General features: G+C 44.0%; 1 protein-coding gene across 1 annotated transcript; it reads left to right on the top strand.

Moving 5' to 3' along the window:
* The first annotated feature begins 21,309 nt into the window (after positions 1–21,309).
* LOC141608442 (deacetylvindoline O-acetyltransferase-like) lies at positions 21,310–21,753 on the top strand. Its single transcript, XM_074427798.1, has one exon. The coding sequence runs from the start codon at positions 21,310–21,312 to the stop codon at positions 21,751–21,753; it is 444 nt and encodes a 147-aa protein (XP_074283899.1).
* The last annotated feature ends 486 nt before the right edge of the window (positions 21,754–22,239 follow it).

Raw genomic sequence — 22,239 nt, 5'->3', positions numbered from 1 at the left:
ATCTATTACTAGAGTGGTATGTGTAGATAGATGTGTGGAAAAGTGGAAGTGAATATGGAATTGTTGCAAGGTGTGATCAGTGACCAATTAATCAATTTGTCTTATGATGAATGTGTTAGGTGTGAAATTGTTGTGTTACAAATGTGAATAATGTGTACGTATGGTGATTAGCAGAAGTATAAATGATGCGATATAGAGCTAAACCTGGTAGGTACCGTAATTGGATTGTGACATATGCTATATGGGTACAGTAAAATAGTTTCTTGGCATAGTGAGGGATTGTTTCGGTGATGGATGTATGTGACGTGTGTTGAAGTGGTACTAATCAGCGTTAATAGTGACGAGCCGGAATCCCGGAACTCCGAACGATGTTATTTGATTTTTGCAGGAACAGTGAAAAGTTACGACTCCTTCTCTATTTCGAAAATTAAATCGAGTATATGCGAGTACTCGACCGAGTAGACCAAACTCGGCCGAGTATCAAGTTTCATAATTGAGTACCCATTTTGTCAGAATAATGATCGATTCTGGTCTTTAAAACTCGACCGAGTAAGAATGGTACTCGACCGAGTAATGCACACTCGGCCGAGTATCCTAAATACTCGACCGAGTAGTGAACACTCGGCCGAATATTCCTAACACTCGACCGAGTGTTGCTGTAGTAGGCCGATTACGGGTTATACAAAAACCCTAATTTCGTGCCTTTCTTTCTTATTTCCGCCTCCCACCTTCATCTTTCCTTCTCTCTAAAACTCCAAACTCTTCCTTTCTCAAGCTTTTGGGTAACATCTTGGTGTCACACTTATTCTTGCTTGTCCTAAATCAGTTTAAGGTGAGATTTAAACTCAATCTCTTATTTGTTTTCAAAGACATTGTGTATTAGCATGATATATTTCGATTGCTTGTTCCAAACGACCAAAATTTGGTCTTAAACTTATTGATTTTCGAATTCAATCACATATAGAACTTGTGAATAATTTGGTTAATTAATTTCATGGGGAAAAAAATTTCAATTTCTGAATTCTAGGGCTAGTCAAAAACGAATTTCTTCTTATTGTTGATGAGTATTTCCTGATTTGAAGCAATTTGAGAACTTAGAACTATGTGAATTGTAAAATACATGGTGATTTCTGATAGTTATTTTACCAAGCTTATCCCAAACTCGATATACAAGTAAAAACAGTCCGTCCTTTGTGTTAAGAACTTTCAAGTGTCAATCCTTTGTTAAAAATGATTTTCTTGCAGTATGGTGAAAACTAGAGGTTTACCCAACAAGAGACCTCGCGCGAATGTCCAACTCGAGGCTGGGCAATGTAGCAGTGGACCGGTTGTACCGCCGGTGGAGGCACATCCATCGGTAATTTTTGCTAACTTCGATCATCGTAAAGCTTTCGTGGCTCTTATGCGTCGTCCTTTTCGCCCCACCCGATGTGTCAACCCTAGTATCCTTGAGACTTTGGGGATTCAGGAGGACATAGTTCATATTTTCAAGATTTTGGGCATGGAAGGGTTGTATCACTTGAGAAAGAAATCATACCCCCACTTGACTCTAGAGTTTTTGAGTTCTTTTGTGTATGATAAGAAGGGAAAGACCGTCTCTTTTCGTCTCATGAATGAGGATCATGAGCTTACCCTTGATGAGTTGGCTGGCCATTTAGGTTTAGAGGCCGAGGAGAATGACTACCTTAGTGACGTGGCCAAGAACAGTGGCGCACCTCAGTACCTTCCTTATTTGACTGGCAGACCCGCCCCTACCGTCAGTGCCATGTTGATTAATGATATCCAGCACGTTTCCCTTCGTATGTTTCTAAGGATGTTGACACATCCGCTTTACTCGAGAGATGACGTGAGTAAACTCAACTCTCACGAAGTCATGCTCCTTGTGTCCTACCTTAACCTCCACCGCCGGAAACCGTTTTACTACAGTGCTCCTGGTATAGTGTGCTCTAGTCTGGACCGCATGGCACAGTCTGAGACCCGATTTGTTGCTTGCGGGGCCATAGTGACCCGCCTAGCTCAACGACTGACCGACTTTGAGGCCCCACCTCCTGAGGGGAATGAGTATGTTGAGGTTGTGCCCACCATGGACGCCCAATATGCGGCGTCGAACCGATGGTTGAGGAAGATGGATGATGGGTCATATGCTTGGAGGGTGAGAGGTACTATGTGGATGGTTCTTAGGACCCACTCACCTCCCCGTTGTTGATCATTTGGCCGAGTGGGAGCCTTGTGGCATTCCTGACCGAGCCCCGGTCTTACGATCGATCGACCCTCGGATCCTCCCGGACTTACCCGAGCCCGTCACCGTACATGAGGGAAGAAGCAGGCACCTCCCCCACCTAGGGAGCGTCGTGGAGTTAGGCGACCTAGGGTAGACCCGGTTGTGCTCGAGCCCTCTTACTCGCCCCCGACTCTTACCCTTACCACCCATATCGGACTCGCGTACCCTACGGTGCATGACCCTAGGATGCGGCCTCAGAGGGCCGAGCGGATCTCTTCTACTTTGGTGCTCCGCAACCTACACGAGATGACCCTTAATCGGGGCATCGGGGACCGATTTGGCACGGCTGTATGGTGGAGAGGACCGGGAGTGGATACGGGAGTGTTCCACGGCTATGGGGTGGACCCGAGTTTCGGAGACCACCGAGAGGAGACCGAGTTTGGTTACCTCGCAGACCGTGGGAGCCAACTCCGGATCACCGGGAGGAGACTACTCAGCAGCAGCAGGTTTTCCAGGTGCAGGGAGTTCAGGTGCGGGTACTTCTGGCGCAGGTGGTGGTGATGACATGGAGGAGGGTCCTCGTTGCTGATCTTGGATGTTAGACTTATTTAGTTGATTTCTTGATGTTAGACTTATTTAGTGGTGATGGACTGGTTTTGTTGTGTCGGATTTATTTGCCTCTTCTTTAGATGTTGCTTTCGGTATTTGGTATCTTCTGTTGGATGATTGTATTTGGCCATAAGGCCGTTACTTGGTAGACGTATGGAGACGTGTTTCATGTCATTTCAGGTAGAAATTAGTTATGTATTAGACCATTGTGAAGAATTGTTGCAGGTTGTAGTGATAGCCATGTGATAACGACAAAACGCTCTCTGTCGGACATCACTCGACCGAGTATAGATTACTACTCGACCGAGTAGAGCTCACTCGGCCGAGTATTCATATACTCGACCGAGTAGAGCGCACTCGACCGAGTAGTCTTTCATACTCGGCCGATTATTGCGACTTCAGAGGGACATTGGAAATTTGTTATGAAAATTTCATAATTACGTGATAATTATGCGACAAAGCTTGTTAGATACTTATTTTACTATGTCATACTAAATGACGTCTCACAGATGGATCATTATGGTATCATGGATTTGTGATTGTTGGTATCGGCTATAAATTTATGAATGTTTTGTTGTATACAACAGGTTAGTTATTCTAGGGGGGGGGGGGGGGAATACCCTAGACATTTAATTATACGAAGGTAATACTTTACTCATATCATGTGCTCATGGTAAGAAGTGTTATACGTGTGTATATGTTTGGATACAATACTAATTGTGTCAATGAGGTTATGTATGAAACATTCTTTTTCAATTATTCTATATGTTAACTGTCGCTATAAGAGTATAAATGTTGGTTGCTGAAGTGTTTGGTTTTTATAAGTCACCAGAGTGTAATGTCGTAAAACAAGTTTAGCTACATGAGTTTATAAGTAATGTCACCGTTATATGGTACGTTTTAGCGTTGGGTTTGGGAAAATGATTACTGGTGAACTTCGGGGACGAAGTTCCTTTAAGGGGGGAAGAGTAATGTCGCGGAATTAAGTATTTAATTATGTAAAATATGTGTTTAGTTATACCTATGAATTTATATTCATGTTTCCTTGAAGCGATAGCTATGTTGTATTTGGGTAATATGAGGTTATACTATACACGGATGCCTCAACTCAAGTTTTATGATAAGTATTTAAGTTTTATGATAAGTATTTTATTTGTGAAATATGTATTTTATTTGTGAGTAAGTATTTAATTTTATGAAATATTGGGAATTATATGTATGTTAGGTGTTCACATTCGGAGTTACTAAATTACAATTATGTTTTCTTGAAGCCGCATCTATGTTGTATGTAATTAATATGAAAAATTATATGGTGCATGGGTGTCAAGTATCATGAAGATTCGGTTCAGTTGATGATAATTGGTATACGTGCTCGGAATGTGGTGTGGTGTACTTAGGTATCTTATAAGGGTGTATCGCCTTGCTTTTGTATATTTGATATAAGCGTACGGAACATGTTAGTTTACATTGGGTATGGTATCTCATATTGACGTGTTAGTTTACATTTGGGTATGGGTTCTTACATTGGGTAAAGCGTTTCAATTGCCTACTTGTGTAAGTATAGAGTTGAATGCTGTTTTGACTAATCTCCGTATGTATATGTGTAAGCTGTGAGTAGCGTTGTTTGGGAAGGTAGCGGTGATAAACGATTGTTGTCGAATAAGATGGCTGAGGATAATTGAGGGATAGTGTGAATTTATGTACCTTGGGTAGGTGGTTAAGGTCATGGTACCTTTGTGTCGTACGGGCTGAACTTCGGGGACGAAGTTCTTTTAAGGGGGGAAGATTGTAATACTCGGGAATTGTAGGAACGTTGTTGACCGATCTTGTTGACCAAACAGACCTTAGGGAGGATTGGGAGAGGGATCAGACTGGTAATAGGGGACGTATAGGTTAGTTACTCGACCTAGCGGAGGCCACTCGGCCGAGTATCACCAATACTCGACCGAGTGGAGTCTACTCGGCCGAGTATTCCTATACTCGACCGAGTATGGCTGCTGTCGACGCGTTATTATAAATGCGAGTTCGCGAGATTCATTTCTATTTTCTCATTTCCTCGACAGTTTCTCTTTCTCTAACCCTAGACCATCTCCCTACTCTATCACTCCATAGCCTCATACCTAAAAGGGATTAGCTTAAAACCCTACCATGGGAATGTCGGGATTCGCGGAACAAGGAGGACGTGGGTGGTGGTTGTTTGTGTCGTCACCGATGTGCAAGGTTAGGTAAGTTTCTGCCTTGTGCCCTTTTGATTGATTCTTTGAGTATAGTCGTGTAATAGGACATGGTTATTATTGTTAGGGTGCTTATTGGAGTCGTGCGCGGCTGTAGTTGGAAGTCTTTCATACTTTGCGATGAGGTAGGGTCTCCCTACTCAGTCTACTGTTAATTGATTTGAGATTATGTTTGTATTGTGATTCATGGCTACCCGCTGATCATCGGAGTATAGTGGTTGTGGTAATGATGGCGTTGTCATGTGACAGCTGCGATGCTGTGATTGGGATTGTGGTGGAGTCACTTGCGGGAGTGGCTTCACACCCTAGTTCGCCCTCCGTGGAACCCGCCACGGGAGGGGATGTGCACATTAAGGGACAGGGGATTGTTAGTCGCTCGTTCAGGAGCTGGACTAGGTGGGGATGGGCTGCGGTCACCCACTGGCGGCGAGGATTACCTGTTGCGATGGGTAATCTGGCAGGGCTACACACTTCGTGTGTAGTCGGTGTGTGTACGAGGTGGTGCGTTTGGGATAGTGGATGATCAGCTATTTACTTTATTGTCTTATCCTATATTTGTTTAGTCAGTGCTGACTCCGGGTTGTTTTGTGGTGTCTGCCGTGATCCATTCGGGGATGGTGAGCAGTTGTGTTAGCAGGTATTGTTGATTACTGCTGCTGGGATTGGAGGGATCGAGTCATCACGCTTCTGGTCTAGAGTTGTAGAATCACAAGTGTTGTAATTGATCTATATCTTAGGGACCGTGAATAGCCTTGTACTGTAACAGATATTCAGATGATATAATACAGTTCTTGCATTGTCTAATTTGATCTACCTCCTCGGGAAACCGAGATGGTGACACCGTCATATACTGGAATGGTCCTTGGTAAGGCGTTCTGGTGTGCGGGGGTGTTACAGTGCCTCTTCGAAGGAGCGCAGTTCCTGCTGCGCCTCTTCGTGAGGCTGCCGCAGTTCCTGCTTCTTTTCTTCTTCTTCGTCCTCTGTAATTCGTCTTTCTTATTTGTTTCCGTATGTTTCTCTTTAATTCTTTCACCTGATAATTTAATAATCACATGTATATTATTCATCATTCATTAATATGTTTAATCATCATAAATCCGACTTAAATCCTAAATAATCAATATTCGCGGGTTTTCGTCACTAAATTCAAACCCGGATTTTAGAGATTCAATTTATTCATATTGAGTTTCTGGAATTCGCCATTGATATAGTTTTCATCTGTTTATTCGCATGTTCGTCACATATTCGTTGTATATCCGTCGTATTTAGCCTAATTGATTTATTTCAACAGAGGACTCATTAATGTTTTCATCATAATCTCATGTAATTAATTTGTTTACATCCGTCTCGTTCATGTTTTACTGTTTTCACGACCCATTCACATGTTAATTAACCTGTTAATCACTTCCATCCGAATAAATATTATCAATCAATCATTAAAATCACCAATCGACATTAACGGCTTGCAATTACGGCTTCACAGCCAGAACTGAGCCAAGGAACAGACGCAGCGACTGCTGCGCCTATTCCAAAAGACGCAGCTCTGCTGCGCTTGTTCCTGGCTGAGTTATGTCCCTGAACTCCGTTTCTGCCTTGACTTAGTTTAATTAGCATGCGTATTAACTAACTATTATTCGTAATATCACGCTAATTTCTGTTCGTTAGTTGATTTATTTCTTTCTTTTATTCTTTTATTCCTTTATTCGTTTTCTCAAATCATCCGTTTTAAAGGTATTTCCGACATAAATCGCCTATTCCGTTGTAATTATTGTAATTTATAATTATTGTTTTCCTTTCATTGTTTGTATGTTTTCACATGTAATCAACATTAAATCCTACTTCGACCCAATTGTATGCTAATTGTCAATCGACTTAGTTAAATTCTCACATGCTAGGATTAAAACTTGGATGTTGCATTGCATGCATATAGCCGACGATATATCGAGTACGAATAACTTCCCTAATCATTAGTAGAGGCCGCTATCGAGGCGGGCGGGATTAGGTGTTCGATCAAAAGAGCTTCCTAATACGTACCCTCACCCCTTACTCCAGATCTCTGTGAACACCCGTGTTCATTGGCATCCACGAGAGTCATTCTAGACATAGAATGCTAAGGGTAACAATTGCTTAGTGTTCATGTCACTACTTTGTGTCTTGACATGACACGAGGTATTCGAACGGTTCCAATTTCCAATAAAAATTGGTGGCGACTCCATACAAAATGCAAACGCTTGTTTTCGACCTTCACCAAGCGCCCCCGTGGGCGGCCCGCTGTCCACAGGTATTACAAGTTTGGCACCTTTAGGGGACACAAAAGGGGACCATATGAGGTCATTTTGTCCTTGGAATCTTTCAATTGTGCTCTTCTTTTCACCTTGCAAAACCGGCTAATTTGGCTCAAAAAGGACAGCTACCACATTTGGTTCAGTTACTTTCATTATTGCCGCATTAATATTGATTATTTTACCACTCTCGTTGTTGTTTCTACCACTTTCACTAATCTCGCTGATAATGTTGTTACTTTTACTATTCAAATGAGTGATTAAGATCATATAATTATACCCAATGTTACTACAATTCTTTTCTTTACTGACGAAATTATTTTTACTACGTAAGCATGCAATTTTAAGAGGATTATATATTTACATAAATATATTACATATATGCATTAAATCAAATCGAATGAATTATGCAATATTAAATATTATGGAATCTAACTTGAATTATTTATAACCTACTTATTATATTTTTGTATGTTAAATAATTAACATCTCTATACATCTAATAAACTATAAAGTTTAATACAATTGCATAGATTTTAAATGATGGGGCATATTCTGCACCCGCTGACCGAGTCAACATATTGAGCAAGGTCAAAGATATCCACAGCAAGTCAACGTCTTAGACAGCCTAACCGACGCAGCCTGTCGGCCTGTCACTTGGGTCTCGGCTGGGCAACTAGCCAGCCGGGAGGCACATCCGCGTACTCATATCTAAGACCCCTCGGCATGGAGTCAACCAGGTCCGCCGACCTGCCATGGGTCCCTCGGCCGAGGGTAGATCAGTCTTTCCACCTGCTCTGCCACTTGGCCACTACGTGACAAAAGGTGAAAGTTTATAAATACTCCTCAACCCTCATTGAGAAATGGATCCAAATAATCCACAATTCACCCTAATACTCACCATAAATCTGGTATAAACTCCCTTATCTCTCTACAATATACTTTGCCAAGTAACACACAACTTAATCTCTTTAAGTTTACTGACTTGAGCGTCAGAGTAAGTTCGCTCGGTACCAAACCGAGCCCTCAGTTTGTTCATTGTTTCAGGAGAGGCCGAAAGGAAGAGTCAAGCAAAGTCATCATTCTACGAGCTTACGGGGTAACAAATCCTGCTCCGGAATTACACCCGGAACAATTGGCGCCGTCTGTGGGGATCAATCCTAGAAGCTAGTCAAATCCCTTACAAAAAAAAAACACAAAACAAAACCAACCCAGCAAGCTAGGAAGATGTCAAAACAACAGGAAATAATTGTGAGCGACGAAACTGCATTCTACCAAGATGACACAGTCCCTAATTCTGAGATCGGGCAGTCCTCCACCGGCCGAGTAATTCAACCGGCGTACGGGATGCCGATACTACCAGAAACACCGCTGCCTATCGGCCACGTCACTGTCATGGGACATGTGGTCGATGCAGCCAAACTGAAGCTATTCCTGGACCTGATGGGTAATACGCCGATCACCCCCGCCGCAACGACGGTGACGGCAACACACCCGCAGGTGACCAGGGCCCATAAAGTGACCCCGAACAACTTGTCCGGGGCGATACAAGGAGCCATGCATACTAGGACACCGGCGGAGCTCGTGCTGCCAGTGGCAGACCAAATTCCTTCCCCCACTCGCGGGAGGACAGCGTCGCCGCGGCAACAACGAGGCCACCCCCGAAGAAATAGAAATTGACCCAGGGTGCACCGTAACTGTCGGTGTCGGCCTGGAGCCAAAATTCAGAGCCGATCTCCTAGACCTGCTGAGAAAGAACAAAAACGTCTTCGCGTACTCAGCCGCCGAGATGTCAGGCGTGAGCCGAGAGGTGATCGTTCACAAGATGAACGTACTCTCCAACGCTCGCCCTGTGAAGCAGAAGATGAGGAACTCCTCGGCCGAGAAAGATGAGGCCATCAAGGCCGAGGTAGACAAACTATTAGAGGCGGGCTTTATCATGCCTTGTACTTACCCTGAGTGGCTAGCAAATGTTGTAATGGTGAAGAAGTCATCAGGGGGGTGGAGGATGTGTGTTGATTTTACAAATCTTAATAAAGCATGCCCTAAAGATTGTTATCCCTTGCCTCGAATAGATAGTTTAATTGACGCAACGGCAGGCTACACTATGCTGAGCCTGCTAGACGCCTTCTCAGGATACCATCAGGTATTCATGGCCGAAGAAGACATGCCTAAGTGCGCATTCATCACCATACACGGTACATACATGTACAAAATGATGCCGTTCGGTTTGAAAAACGCAAGCGCAACTTACACTAGGCTGGTGGACAAAGTGTTTCAAGATCAAAAAGGGCGAAATATCGAGTCTTACGTCGACGATGCTATTGTAAAAAGTAAGTCTGACAGCGAGCACTTGGCCGACTTGAGCGAAATATTTTGTTCACTAAGGAAATATAAGATGAAACTTAACCCGATGAAATGCAACTTCGATGTCCGGGCAGGTAAGTTCCTCGGCGTGCTTGTCAGCGCCAGGGGAATTTATGCCAATCCAGAGAAAATCAAAGCAATACTAGACCTGCCGGAGCCGAGAAATCGAAAAGAGGTGATGATGTTGACTGGGAGGATGGCGGCTCTCGCCCGTTTCATCTCTCGGTCAGCCGACAAGAGCACCCCATTCATCAAAGTGTTGAAGGGGAATAAAGACTTCAGCTGGGGGGAGGAACAGAGCACAGCTTTCAGGCAACTGAAACCTCATCTTCAAACTCTCCCGACCCTGTTCAGGCCGACGCTGGGGGAAACGCTATATCTATACTTAGCGATTTACTCGGCTACGGTCGATCCGTAATCGTCAGAAAGAGAACAAGCAAAGAACACCCAATCTACTTTGTCACCATACATCGCGCCGCCGAAAGAAATTACCCACTGATTGAAAAAGCAGCCATTGCTGTCGTCGTTGCCGCAAGGAAACTGAAACCTTACTTCGACACGCATCCCGTGACGGTCTTAACCGACCAACCATTGGAGAAAGCATTGGAAAAATTTGAACAATCCGGCAGGCTCATCAAATGGGCAGTAGAGCTATCCGGCTTCGGCATTCAATACAGGCCGAGGCCCTCGATAAAGGGGCAGGCACTTGCAGACTTTCTGGCCGAGTGCACATACCAATAAAAATCACAGCCCGGCGTATGGGAAGTATATACCGACGGGTCCTCTACGGCAAACAGCTCAGGAGTCGGCATCCTTATCATCAGCCCAAACGGGGACGAGTTTGAGTATGCCTTGAAGTTTACCTTCTCGGCCTCAAACAACGAATCCGAATACGAGGCGGTGATAACTGGAGTCGAGCTAGCTAGAGCTGCCGGGGCGGAACACATTGTGTTGAAGACAGACTCACTATTGGTGACTAACCAAATCAGAGGAGAGTATGAGGCTCGAGACGATGGGATGGTAAGATACCTGGAAAGAGTAAAAGCTGACACTGCAAAATTGAAATCTTTCCAAATCCAATGCATCCCCAGGTCTGAGAACAATCGAGCCGACGCTCTCTCAAAACTTGCCAGTTCAACCATCAAGAATGTCAGCCGAACCGTGCTGGTGGATATCAGGAATGCTAAAAGCATCACTGAGACCGTCGGCATGGTGGGCGACATAGAAGCCGAGACGACGTGGATGACTCCGATAATGAAATACAAACTAACAAAAGAGTTACCGGAGGACCGCAGTCTCTCTCAGAAGATAAAAAGGATCGCCGCAAGGTACTTGGTATTTGAAGGAGAATTGTATAGAAGGTCCGTAATAAGACCACTCTTAAAATGTGTCAGCCCAGCCGACGCGGGGCTCATCCGACGTAAATTCACGAAGGCATCCGTGGACATCACATGGGGGCAAGAACGCTAGCCCACAAAGCTCTCCGAGCCGGATACTTCTGGCCTACCATGCTTGAGGATTCCAGAGTTAAGACCAAGAAGTGCAAGAAGCGTCGGATGCATGCTCCGTAATACACGCACCTTCCCGAGACTTGCAACCAATACTTAGCCCCCTACCATTTGCACAGTGGGGGATGGATTTATTAGGGCCATTTCCAACGGCCTCCGGAGGAAGGAAGTATCTCATCGTCGCCGTTGACTACTTCACCAAATGGGTCGAAGGCGTCGCGGTACTGCCAAGACCACGGCGGCCGTAAGAAAGGTAATCTGGGAGAACATCATAACTCGTTTTGGGTTACCCCAAGTCATGGTATTTGACCACGGCCGAGAATTTTGGAGTGACATGGTGATGAACTGGCTGGAAGAGCTCGGTATCAAATTCGCATACTCCTCCGTCCGCCACCCTCGAGCAACGGGCAAGGCGAGAGGCAGCGACTAATAAAACAATATTGAACGGATTGAAAAAGAAGGTTGAAGATCTAAAAGGGAGGTGGGCTGATGAACTACCCGGCGTCCTGTGGTCACTTCGAACCACGGAAAAAGAAGCAACGGGGTACAGTCCATTTCACCTTGTCTATGGGTCTGGGGCTGTCCTGCCAATTGAAGCAACGGTGCCTACATTTAGAACGCAAACCTTTGACCCAGTCGAAAATGAGGAAGGCCTGAAAGCCTCCCTAGACCTGGTCGAAGAAAGTCGAGACACGGCACGGCTCAACTTAGCCGTTTACCAAAACAGAATGAGAAGAGCCTACAACCGAAGGGTCCACAAAAGGGACTTAAGAGTAGGAGACCTAGTCCTAAGAAAGTCGGCCGCCACCAACAAAGGAAATATCCATGGCAAAATGACGGCCAACTAGGAAGGACCCTACAAAATGGTTGAAGAAATGAGGCCGGGTACATACCGGCTGACAGACATGGAGGGTGTGCCTCTAATGAGCCACTGGAACACCGACAACCTTAGAAAATACTTCATATAGCGGCGGAGGTGTCCGAGACCGTTGTGGGCACCCCAACGCATGATTATATCTAATGAAAAGTGTTCCAAGTTTTCCATCAAAATGAAGAATCCCCCTCCATAGTCCTACCAAAGTAGACGCCGCGGCCAAAGCCGGACAGACACTACCCAAGAAAAAGAGCGTATGAGCACTGTTGAGAAACGCAAATCTGACCGCCCTGGCCAATCCGGGAGTGGCAGAGGAAGCGATCAATATGTCTATAGATACGGAAAGCAGTCAAAACGTAAACTCAGTTGCCTCGGCTAAAGCCGGGAGTGACGAGGGAAACGCGATCTGCCAACAGCAGTTGATACTCGCAAAAGCGACCAATATGCTTAAGAAGGTTAAGTACAGTTGAGATACGCATTCTAGCTACCACGGCCAAGCCGAAGGTAAAAACGGAAAAAAAGCGCTCAATTAATAACAAAAGAAGACAACTGGATGAAGGATTGTGATCAAAGCCCCGGCGAAGCCGAGGGCAAATAAACAAACTTTATTGAACATGTTTACAGGTGATACAAAACGAAGTCGACGGCCGTCTCAATAAGGATAGCCAAAACTCAACCTACCAAAGTTTTACAAAAAAAAAAAGAAGAAGGAACAACAAAAAGTATCACATTGAGACAATGAAGCGCCAAAAGGATGCCAGGGAGAGAAGGCTCAAAAGTTAGCCCCTGAACAGCTGAAGCTATCCGAAGGGCCAGGTGAGTCTGGTGACGACCGCCCGTCTCCCTATGCTTGTTGCTGCTCGCCACCAGCAGCCGCAGCATCATCTTTGGTGGCCGGCCCAGAGGAAGGCTTGGCAGCTTCACGTACCCTTGCCCTTTCAGCCTCCTCTCTGGCCTCTTTCACCTTTGCAGCATGGGCCGCCTTGGCCTCGGCTTCCTGAGCAGCCTTCTCCGCTGCCGCCTTCTCCGCACCCGCCTTCTCCGCAGCATCGGCCTTCTCATCCAGAAGCCGGTCAAATTCTTGCCACGGGAAGGAGCCTTCAAGAACGAGCTCTTTGATTGCCTCCCTGGTAGCCTCTTCAGCTTGGTCCCGGTACCGGGCACATATCTCAGGGTTAATGGCAGTTTGGAGCGTCTCAATGTCCTTCTCCCTCTGAGCAAGGATGGCCCTTGTATTCCTGTGCCCCTTCGCCTGAGCCGAATACAAAGACTTCCATTTTTCCCTCTTTTCAACCGCAGCGTCGTAAGCGCCCTGAAGCTTGTCCCGCTCCTCCCGCAGCTTAGCGGCATCAGCCAGTACAGCCTCAACCTTGGCCCTCTCGGCTAGGACCGCCTTCTCAGCATCCTCCCTGAGCTTTCGCTCAGCGAGGAAATCATTTTCGACGGCCTGGAGGTCCTTCTTCGCCTTCTCGGCCTCTTGCTTAGAGGCATCAAGCTCGAGCCTAAGCCGTTCAAGCACAGGGGCAGCTTCAGCCATGACCTTTTCTTGCTCCATAATGTGAGCGCCGGCTAGTTCAGTCCACTTCCCCAGCATCTTGGACAGCCTTATGCCTTCCGCCCTAATCTGGGCGGGGGAAGGCTTCAGGGATGAGGAGTCGACAGTGGCATTTTTATCGCCCGTCTGCACAGGCCGCTTCTCCAATTGCCTTTCAGTGAGAGGGACAGCCGGCAGCGGTTGATCTACAAAAAATTTGGACAAAGCATCCATGTCAACATTCATTGACATGCCAGAAAGCCTGTCATCAGGAACGCCTAATGAACCAGCTAAATCTGAGCCACGGGTTAGATCCGTACCAGGCTTGGCCTTCTTGGTTGGAGGACCCTTTTCTTTACCGGCCTCGAATAACGGCAGTAAAGCAGCAGACACTGTCTCTTTTCTCTTATTTGAAAGAGGAGGAGCCTCCGCAACAGTGACCTCCTCATCAACATCGACCACCACCACCACCTGCTCCTTTTGGACCTCAGGGACTGAAGATTGAGCTGGGGTTGACACCGTTGCCGCCGCAGACGTTGTCTTTGTTTTTCGGCGCGGCACGTTACCGGCAATCCGCGCCTGAGCCGCCGTCACATCCAGTGCCTTCAACTGCTGCTCCATAAGTTCGTTTGGGGCCGGTCTGCGACCACTTGCCGCGGCCTTAGGATGCAACTCAACAACTTTCCCGTTCTCGTCAAGTCCCAACCTCTCGAGGACGGAGACAGACAGTCCCGGGCCAAATCGGTCTGCAAAAGAAGCGAAGCAGGAGTTAAGCAAAAGAAATAAAACAAGTTCAAAAACAGAAACATAAAAAGCAAAGATGGGCCTCACACCGACCCCACTCACCCTGTTCGAGGGCCGGTATGAGGCCGACGTGACAGAGTAGCTCATCCTGAAGAACGATCTGCGTCGGGGGCATCCATCCCTTCGGCGTCCCATCCTTCTCAGCCTCAAACAGCTTCATTGCCCGTTTTTCGTCCTCATTAAGATAGACCCTTCTGGCGTCCATCTTAAGCTTACTCCGGGAGACATAATTGTCATGCTCCCCTTGGTTCTCACACCGCAAATTGATGCGGCTCTGAAAGGACCGGGGCAGCGGATAGTCCTCCGGAACCTCAACGTATACCCACCGCCCCTTCCAGTCCTTGCAAGAAGTAAGCTTGGAGACGGTGATATAACTCGGCTCAGTCTGTATGCTATACCATCCCGTGCCGCCTAGGACATTCTGTCGAAGGTGGTGAAGCCGGCGAAAGAGGTTCACCATTGGGGCCTCCCCTTTGAAAAGGCACAACCATACAAAACCAACAATTGTCCTGATGGCCAACGGATACAGTTGGGCCACGGCGACATTCATGGCTTTAATAATGGCAACAACGTATTTATTCAGAGGAAACCGGAGCCCATACTCCAGGTGTCTGATGTATACGCCGATACAGCCCGCGGGAGGGCAACAGACGGCCTGACCCTCCTCAGGGATAACAATTCTATACCCCCTACCGAAGGAGTAATGGTGTTCAAAAAGTTCAGAACCGGAACAACTGGCGAACTTGTTCGTCCAGGCACGGTCAGGACTGATCGAGCAGGCATCACCGTGCCCCGAAATAAGCGGCCTCTTTACGACAGAAGGGGTCGCATCATCATCATCATCATCATCATCATCATCATCATCCTCATCATCATCATCATCCTCGAAACCCTCCAAAAAATTTGGATCAATCTCAGGAGAAAGCGGCTTGGGACCCCCAAACCCTATCGGGGTGACAACCAGTGCCTCCTCTTCATCAAGACGCGGTGGTTCGCCCCCCGGCGCAGAAGTACTGGATCCAGCATCAGCAGAAGACATGACAACAAATACTTAACAAATAAAAGTTGAAAAATTTGTTTGTTTACCTTGGAAAAGTGTTACGCCGAGTAACGCTTTGAAGACTAGAGAGAAGTTTCTTCGAAGAAAGCTAGAGAGAACAAAATTTTTTGAGAAAATGAATTTTTGGTGGCCAAAATCAGGAGCTAACTGCTCTACTTATAGAGCAAAGCCTATGAAACGGACCAATCAGGGCAAAACCCATGAAGCGTCAACCAATCAATGCCAAGCCACGTGTCAGACATGCAGCCACGGAATGTCAATCAACATACAGTTATAAATCTTCTTTGACACGCTCCTTGGCAGAATGTCAATCGACGTATCTTCTCTAACACGCTCCTTGGTATCCACTCGCTAACGGCCAGCTGATCAACAAAGCAAAGACAAGACAAGCCGGGGGCAATCAAAAGCACACGGCACTCTCAACCTCGGTCCCGGCCCGTGCCATTTTCTTTTCCACATTAGATGTCCATTACACAACCATGTGGAGGGGGGATATGGTACGGCCTGAACAGAAGCAAGCCGAGGAAGAAGAAGCCGGGGAAGAAATTTTTACTTGCGCAGAATACGCTCAACACTCATCGAAGATCCATACCACGGCATAGACTACGCTGGGGGCAAATTGATGGGGCATATTCTGCACCCGCTGACCGAGTCAACATATTGAGCAAGGTCAAAGATATCCACAGCAAGTCAACGTCTTAGACAGCCTAACCGACGCAGCCTGTCGGCCTGTCACTTGGGTCTCGGCTAGGCAACTAGCCAGCCGGGAGGCACATCCGCGTACTCATATCCAACACCCCTCGGCATGGAGTCAACCAGGTCCGCCGGCCTGCCATGGGTCCCTCGGCCGAGGGTAGATCAGTCTTTCCACCTGCTCTGCCACTTGGCCACTACGTGACAAAAGGTGAAAGTCTATAAATACTCCTCAACCCTCATTGAGAAATGGATCCAAATAATCCACAATTCACCTTAATACTCACCATAAATCTGGTATAAACTCCCTTATCTCTCTACAATCTACTTTGCCAAGTAACACACAACTTAATCTCTTTAAGTTTACTGACTTGAGCGTCGGAGTGAGTTCGCTCGGTACCAAGCCGAGCCCTCAGTTTATTCATTGTTTCAGGAGAGGCCGAAAGGAAGAGTCAAGCAAAGTCATCATTCTACGAGCTTACGTGGTAACAAATCCTGCTCCGGAATTACACCTGGAACATTAAATTTAATATATAATTTTATGATGATAATAACTAATACCATAAGTGTGCATGTTTATGCTAATTAATTATTTTATTTTAAGGAAATTGACCATCTTCTAGTCTTCTATAAATATTTAGGAAAATTACCAAACATGTTCTTTCTTTTAGTCTCCTTGAAATTGACCATCTTAATTAATTATTTTATTTTAAGGAAATTGACCATCTTAATTAATTATTTTATTTTAAGAAAATTGACCATGTTTTAGTCTCTTACAAATGTTTAGAAAAATTACCAAGCTTCTATATAATTTAATTTTAACTCAAACTATATAATATTTGCATTGAGATTCCTTAATCGGGTCCATCACACGGTGCTATTGATTTAAAACTATATAATATAATTAATTTGTATAACTTTATTTAATTACATTGAAGTCCATTGATTTCTGGATTTAATATATAATAATGATAAGATTGAGGCAAATTAATTAAAAGCGGCGGGGGCCACCATTGCTTATTTTTGGGGAAAAACCCAAAAAAAATTGCATATGATGGCATGACTTCATGAGAATGATGTTCTTGTATTAATAAAGATAAGATTTTCATATTTGAGTCGGTGTATTTTGGCGGAAATTTTTTTCCAGAATGCCTTGTTCTTTTAGTAGATAGGGATTAGTCTCTCGATAATCAATAGATCTATACTCTTGATTGTAATCTAGTATCATGAAGAGTAGGGGATGTCAATGGGGCGGGTTTTGGCGGGTCTCGTCCTGCACCCGCCCCACTTGGGGAGGGTGCGGGTAATGATTTGATGGGTCGTGGGGGCGGGGATGGGTATCACATCAGACCCGCTCCATACCCACCCCGCCTCACACCCGCTCCGCTCGCCCCATCCCGCATGTCCCCACTCCGCTTATACCCGTCTTACTTATAAACCTAGACAAATTTATACTATTTCTTAGATAAAAAGTCAAACCGTTTTTTTATAAACCTAAACAAATTCCATCTATTTCTTACCCACCCAAATACCCAACAACCTTCATTGAACATGTGTTTCATTGGTTGTAAAACTATTTCGTGGTTTGAAAAACTTAACAACCTCCATTGGGCATGTGTTTCATTGCTTGTAAACATATTTCATGGTTTGAAAAACTTGTATACTAGTTAATTGAATGATAGATCCTCTTGCGGAAACTTATTTTTATAAATTGTACGAGATTTGTACGTTTTAGATTCAAGATTAATATTTTTAAAAATTGTTTTGTGAGGAGATAGGTAATTTAGCGGGTCAACGGGTTTCCGTGGGGTGGGGATGGGTTTGAAAAGTTCAAGCCGCTACAGATCGAGGGGCGTTTGTGGGTTCCCATTATAGTTCACGGATGCGGGTGCAGGTTACCCCTCCTCCACACCAACCCCGCCCCATTGACATCCCTAATGAAGAGTTTAGATATATTCAAGATACCTGAAGAGTTTATTTTGTTATTATCTTTCCTATTATTGATTAACAAAAAAGATACTCATATTATTCCGTTTCAGTAGTAAACCTAGGTTTAGGAAACTGTTTTCAAAACTCAGTTTATAAGCTTTACATAAACTTAACACCCTTGAAAATTAATCAAATCTCCAACTTTTTCCCACATATTTCACTGTTTATTCTGTTTATTCATCTGATCAAATCTCCAAACTTAGGGCACACACGTTAGAAAAACCGATAAAAAAAATACCCAAATATGTCGGACAATTTGATTAGAGTTAATGCTCAATTAAGAAAAGTTCCTTCACCTGATGAATGGGAGAAAGCTACTGAGATCTTTCTAATGGACAACCAATTCTCAACCCTTCCTAACAACCCGAATTGCCCGAATTTGGTATCGTTATGCCTTCAGAGAAACCCAAACTTAAGGGTTATACCTTCGTCGTTTTTCGAATCCATGTTAAATCTCACAAATCTCGATTTGTCGAAAACCAGAATAAGGACATTACCCAAGTCTTTATTTAAGCTTAAGCGCCTTCAAGTACTGGTTATCCGCGACTGTGAGCACTTGATGACGCTTCCTTCGGAAATTGGATTACTTACGACTCTTGAGGTTCTCGATCTTCAAGGCACTGAACTGTTAAACTTGCCTGATACAGTCACTGAACTGTCAAAGTTAAAAAGCCTTAAAGTTTTATTTCATGGACCCGGAAATCAAAGCGAGCGTAATAATATTCCAAGAAAGTTGATGAAAGACGGATTAATTTCGAGTCTTCCCTTACTTGAAGAGCTTGGCATGTTTCTACATCCTGATGATCGACGATGGATAGTTAGTGCATCAGACATTACCAGAGAGGTGACTCGACTGATGTTATTATCTAACCTCTATTTCCGCTTCCCTGAATTGGAAAATCTTGATTATTTTCTGCAAGTCGAGCTTGGAAAAATGATGTTGTTAAGAATTTCAACTTCATTGTCGGGACTGATATCAAGCGCGTTGTACCTCTTGTTACCAGAGAGGTAGAACTAATGCACATTAGCTCTGAGCGGTGTTTGAGGTTCGTTAATGGTGAGACTATTCCTCGGGGAGTGGTGGAGGTACTCAAACGAGCTACTTCGTTTTACTTGGAACATCACATTGGCATGTGTTATTTATCAAAGTTCGGAATTGATAACATGGATGAATTGAGAATTTGCATACTGAGCGACTGTCCCAAGGCTCGAGCAATCATACATCACGCAGATGACCGACAAGTTATCCTTCCGTCTCTGGAATACTTGAGTCTCAACAGTTTATGGAACCTAAAGTCGATTGTCGTTGGTTCTGTTTGTGAAGGAAGCTTTGGTGCGCTTAGATGTCTGACAGTGCGCACATGTCGGAAATTGAGCTTTGTTTTTACTTGTTCCATGGTGAGAAATCTTGTGAACCTGGAGGAGTTGGTGATTATGGATTGTGAATCGTTGAAGTACATTGTTATTCAGGACGATATGATCAATGGATATGGTGACATTACAGCGGTAAATGTTGGTGAATTTGTTGTCTTGCCTTGCTTGAAAGTTATTAAACTTCATTACTTGCCTAATTTAGTTGGAATCGGGATAAATGCATGGCCTAATGTCGAGTACATGAGTTTTTATAATTGTCCAAAGCTCAAGAAGGTCGATATGACAGCTGATGATGCCGTGAATGTCAAAGAAATAGCAGCAAAGAAGGCTTGGTGGGATTCTTTGGAATGGAGTGAACCTGCATTACCCGAAAGACTCGACAAAGTTTTCACCCAAATTCAGCATGGTGATTTTTAGTTTAACATTTATCTGAAATTGTTTCGCAAACCTATGTATCGCCTTCTTTTTATTTCCTTTCTTTTCGTTCCAATGTAGCACTTACCTCGTTATGCAGGAGCCTCGGAACTTTGAAATAACGTTCCTCATTCTTTATGATAAATGGTTAAAAAAATCATGTTTTACGATAAATCCCGTTTTACACTTATTTACTTTTGTTTAATACATAACGTTATTGATAGTGCGGGTTATATTTTAATAAGATCTCTAAAGTATACAACAATATTATCGTTTATTCTTAATTATTATATATTGATATGCTACATTTGCGGGTTATAAAATTTAACAATTTGACTAATTCGGCCTAAATATCTCTGACTGAAATTTTCATTTTGTCTCATTAATTAACAATTTGCACTTAATGAAAAAATGGGTCAAATCGAGTCGGGTATGGATCGGGTCAGTTTGGGTGGGATTATTTTGGGTTTGTCATACATCCCGGATCAGGTCATTTCGGGTTGGGTCACTTTCGAGTTAATGACTAAAACACTTTAGTTAGTACGACTACTATTTTGTAAATTTAACTATGCATTAGTAGACGAAAAAAATGTGACTATATTGGATAAATATTAACCATATTTATAACAAAAAATTAAAGAGTATTTCAAAATGTTCTAGCAAAAATGTACGAATTATACAGGGTACCAAGTTATAATATGGTAAAACCGAAGATAACTTTTTTTTGAAGTAAACAGATCATAACATAATTGGAAAACGAGAAAACTACTCCGTAGGAAATTGGAATGGGAAATGAAATAAAAACAAAGTGACGTGTGGGGCCCTGCAAGTAAACTGAATGTTACACGCACATGGCTATTTGGAAATTAAAGGGCAAAAGTGTCAGACTGTACATAAATCCAGTGTGTGAAGGAGTTCACCCCGTGTATTTATGGGCGCCCAAGAAATATCAAGAGAAACCATAAAACCATGTGTTCCAACACCCACCCATCTAAGAGAACTAAAACTGTGTCAATATGACCAAACTGCAGCCCCTATACCCTCTGCAACTCTTCTCTTCTAACAGAAAACCCAAACAATTACCTGATTTTGTTGCGGGATTAGCCGCATTTCCGCAGTACCCACCTGAAAAAGACCCACAGATACGCCCTAGGATGGAGGGCGTGCTTAATTAAGGACACCCACGCTAAAAATAAATCCTTGGTGGCTGAAACATCACTATCATTGTCTACTGTCGACGACCATGTCCTCAAAAACAGAGACGGTCTGCTCTGTGTGTCACAGTGGATGTTAGACCGAGGGCAAACCCGCCTCTTGCAAATAATTCTATCGGTAACCTTTGTGAAATGGTGACGGTTGATCTCGCGGACAATGACAGCGAGGAGTCAACTGAATTTTGGCAACTTGTGGCGGAGATTCAAGCATCAATTTCAAAGGTTAAAGATATAATTGGTGATTACAATGGAGACAGGCGAGGAGAAACTAAGATTGATAACTTGTATGAATTAATTAAAACACTTGTCAAGTATAAGGCTGATTTTTACTTTCTTCTTGGTTGGTCTAAATCTGCTGGATTTGCAGATGTCGATTTCGGATTCGGGAAGCCTAATTGGATTATCCCAACACATGAAAGATTATATCAATTCAGAAAGAATACCATCCTCTTGGTTGATTATTTGGATTCAGAAGATGATATTGAATTTGAAGCATGGTTGTTCTTGGAGGAGAAGAAGATGACCATGTTGGAGTCTAATCAAGAATTCCTTAACTTCTGTTCTCCTCGCTTTTAGCTTTCTTTTCTTTTCTTTTTTTCATTATGCATGGCGTTCTACTAATAAATTGTTTTTTTCTTTAAATAAAAATAAAATAAGCCTCACCCCCGCACAACAACCTCCGCATCGCCTCTCTCACCGGCGGCCTCATCTTCACTCTGCAGGTCGCTGGTGAGAACCCCCTCCTGTTGGATTTAGCGATTCCGTCTCATCTTTTCATATACGAGCTCGTCTCCGGTTGCCGCCATCTATTTTGATGTGGTTTCCTGATCTTTATCTTTGGATTTTACCGGTTAATCTTAATTAGGTCAGGGAATGTTCTGAATCTTCCTCTTAGTTTTAATTTCTCTCAATCTTTGTTTTGTTGGTGTATCAAACCTTGTTGGTGTTATAATCTCAGTAGATGGAATATCAATTTCTGCTTCTTAATCTTTGTGATTTGTTTGTTGTGGATGATAATGGGGTCGATGATGATGACCTTGCTAAGTTGGTTATGGAATTGGG

This window comes from Silene latifolia, chromosome 10, assembly GCF_048544455.1.
Source record: "Silene latifolia isolate original U9 population chromosome 10, ASM4854445v1, whole genome shotgun sequence".
Classification (NCBI taxonomy): Eukaryota; Viridiplantae; Streptophyta; class Magnoliopsida; order Caryophyllales; family Caryophyllaceae; genus Silene; species Silene latifolia.
This window is presented reverse-complemented; position numbering and strand designations above follow the sequence as displayed.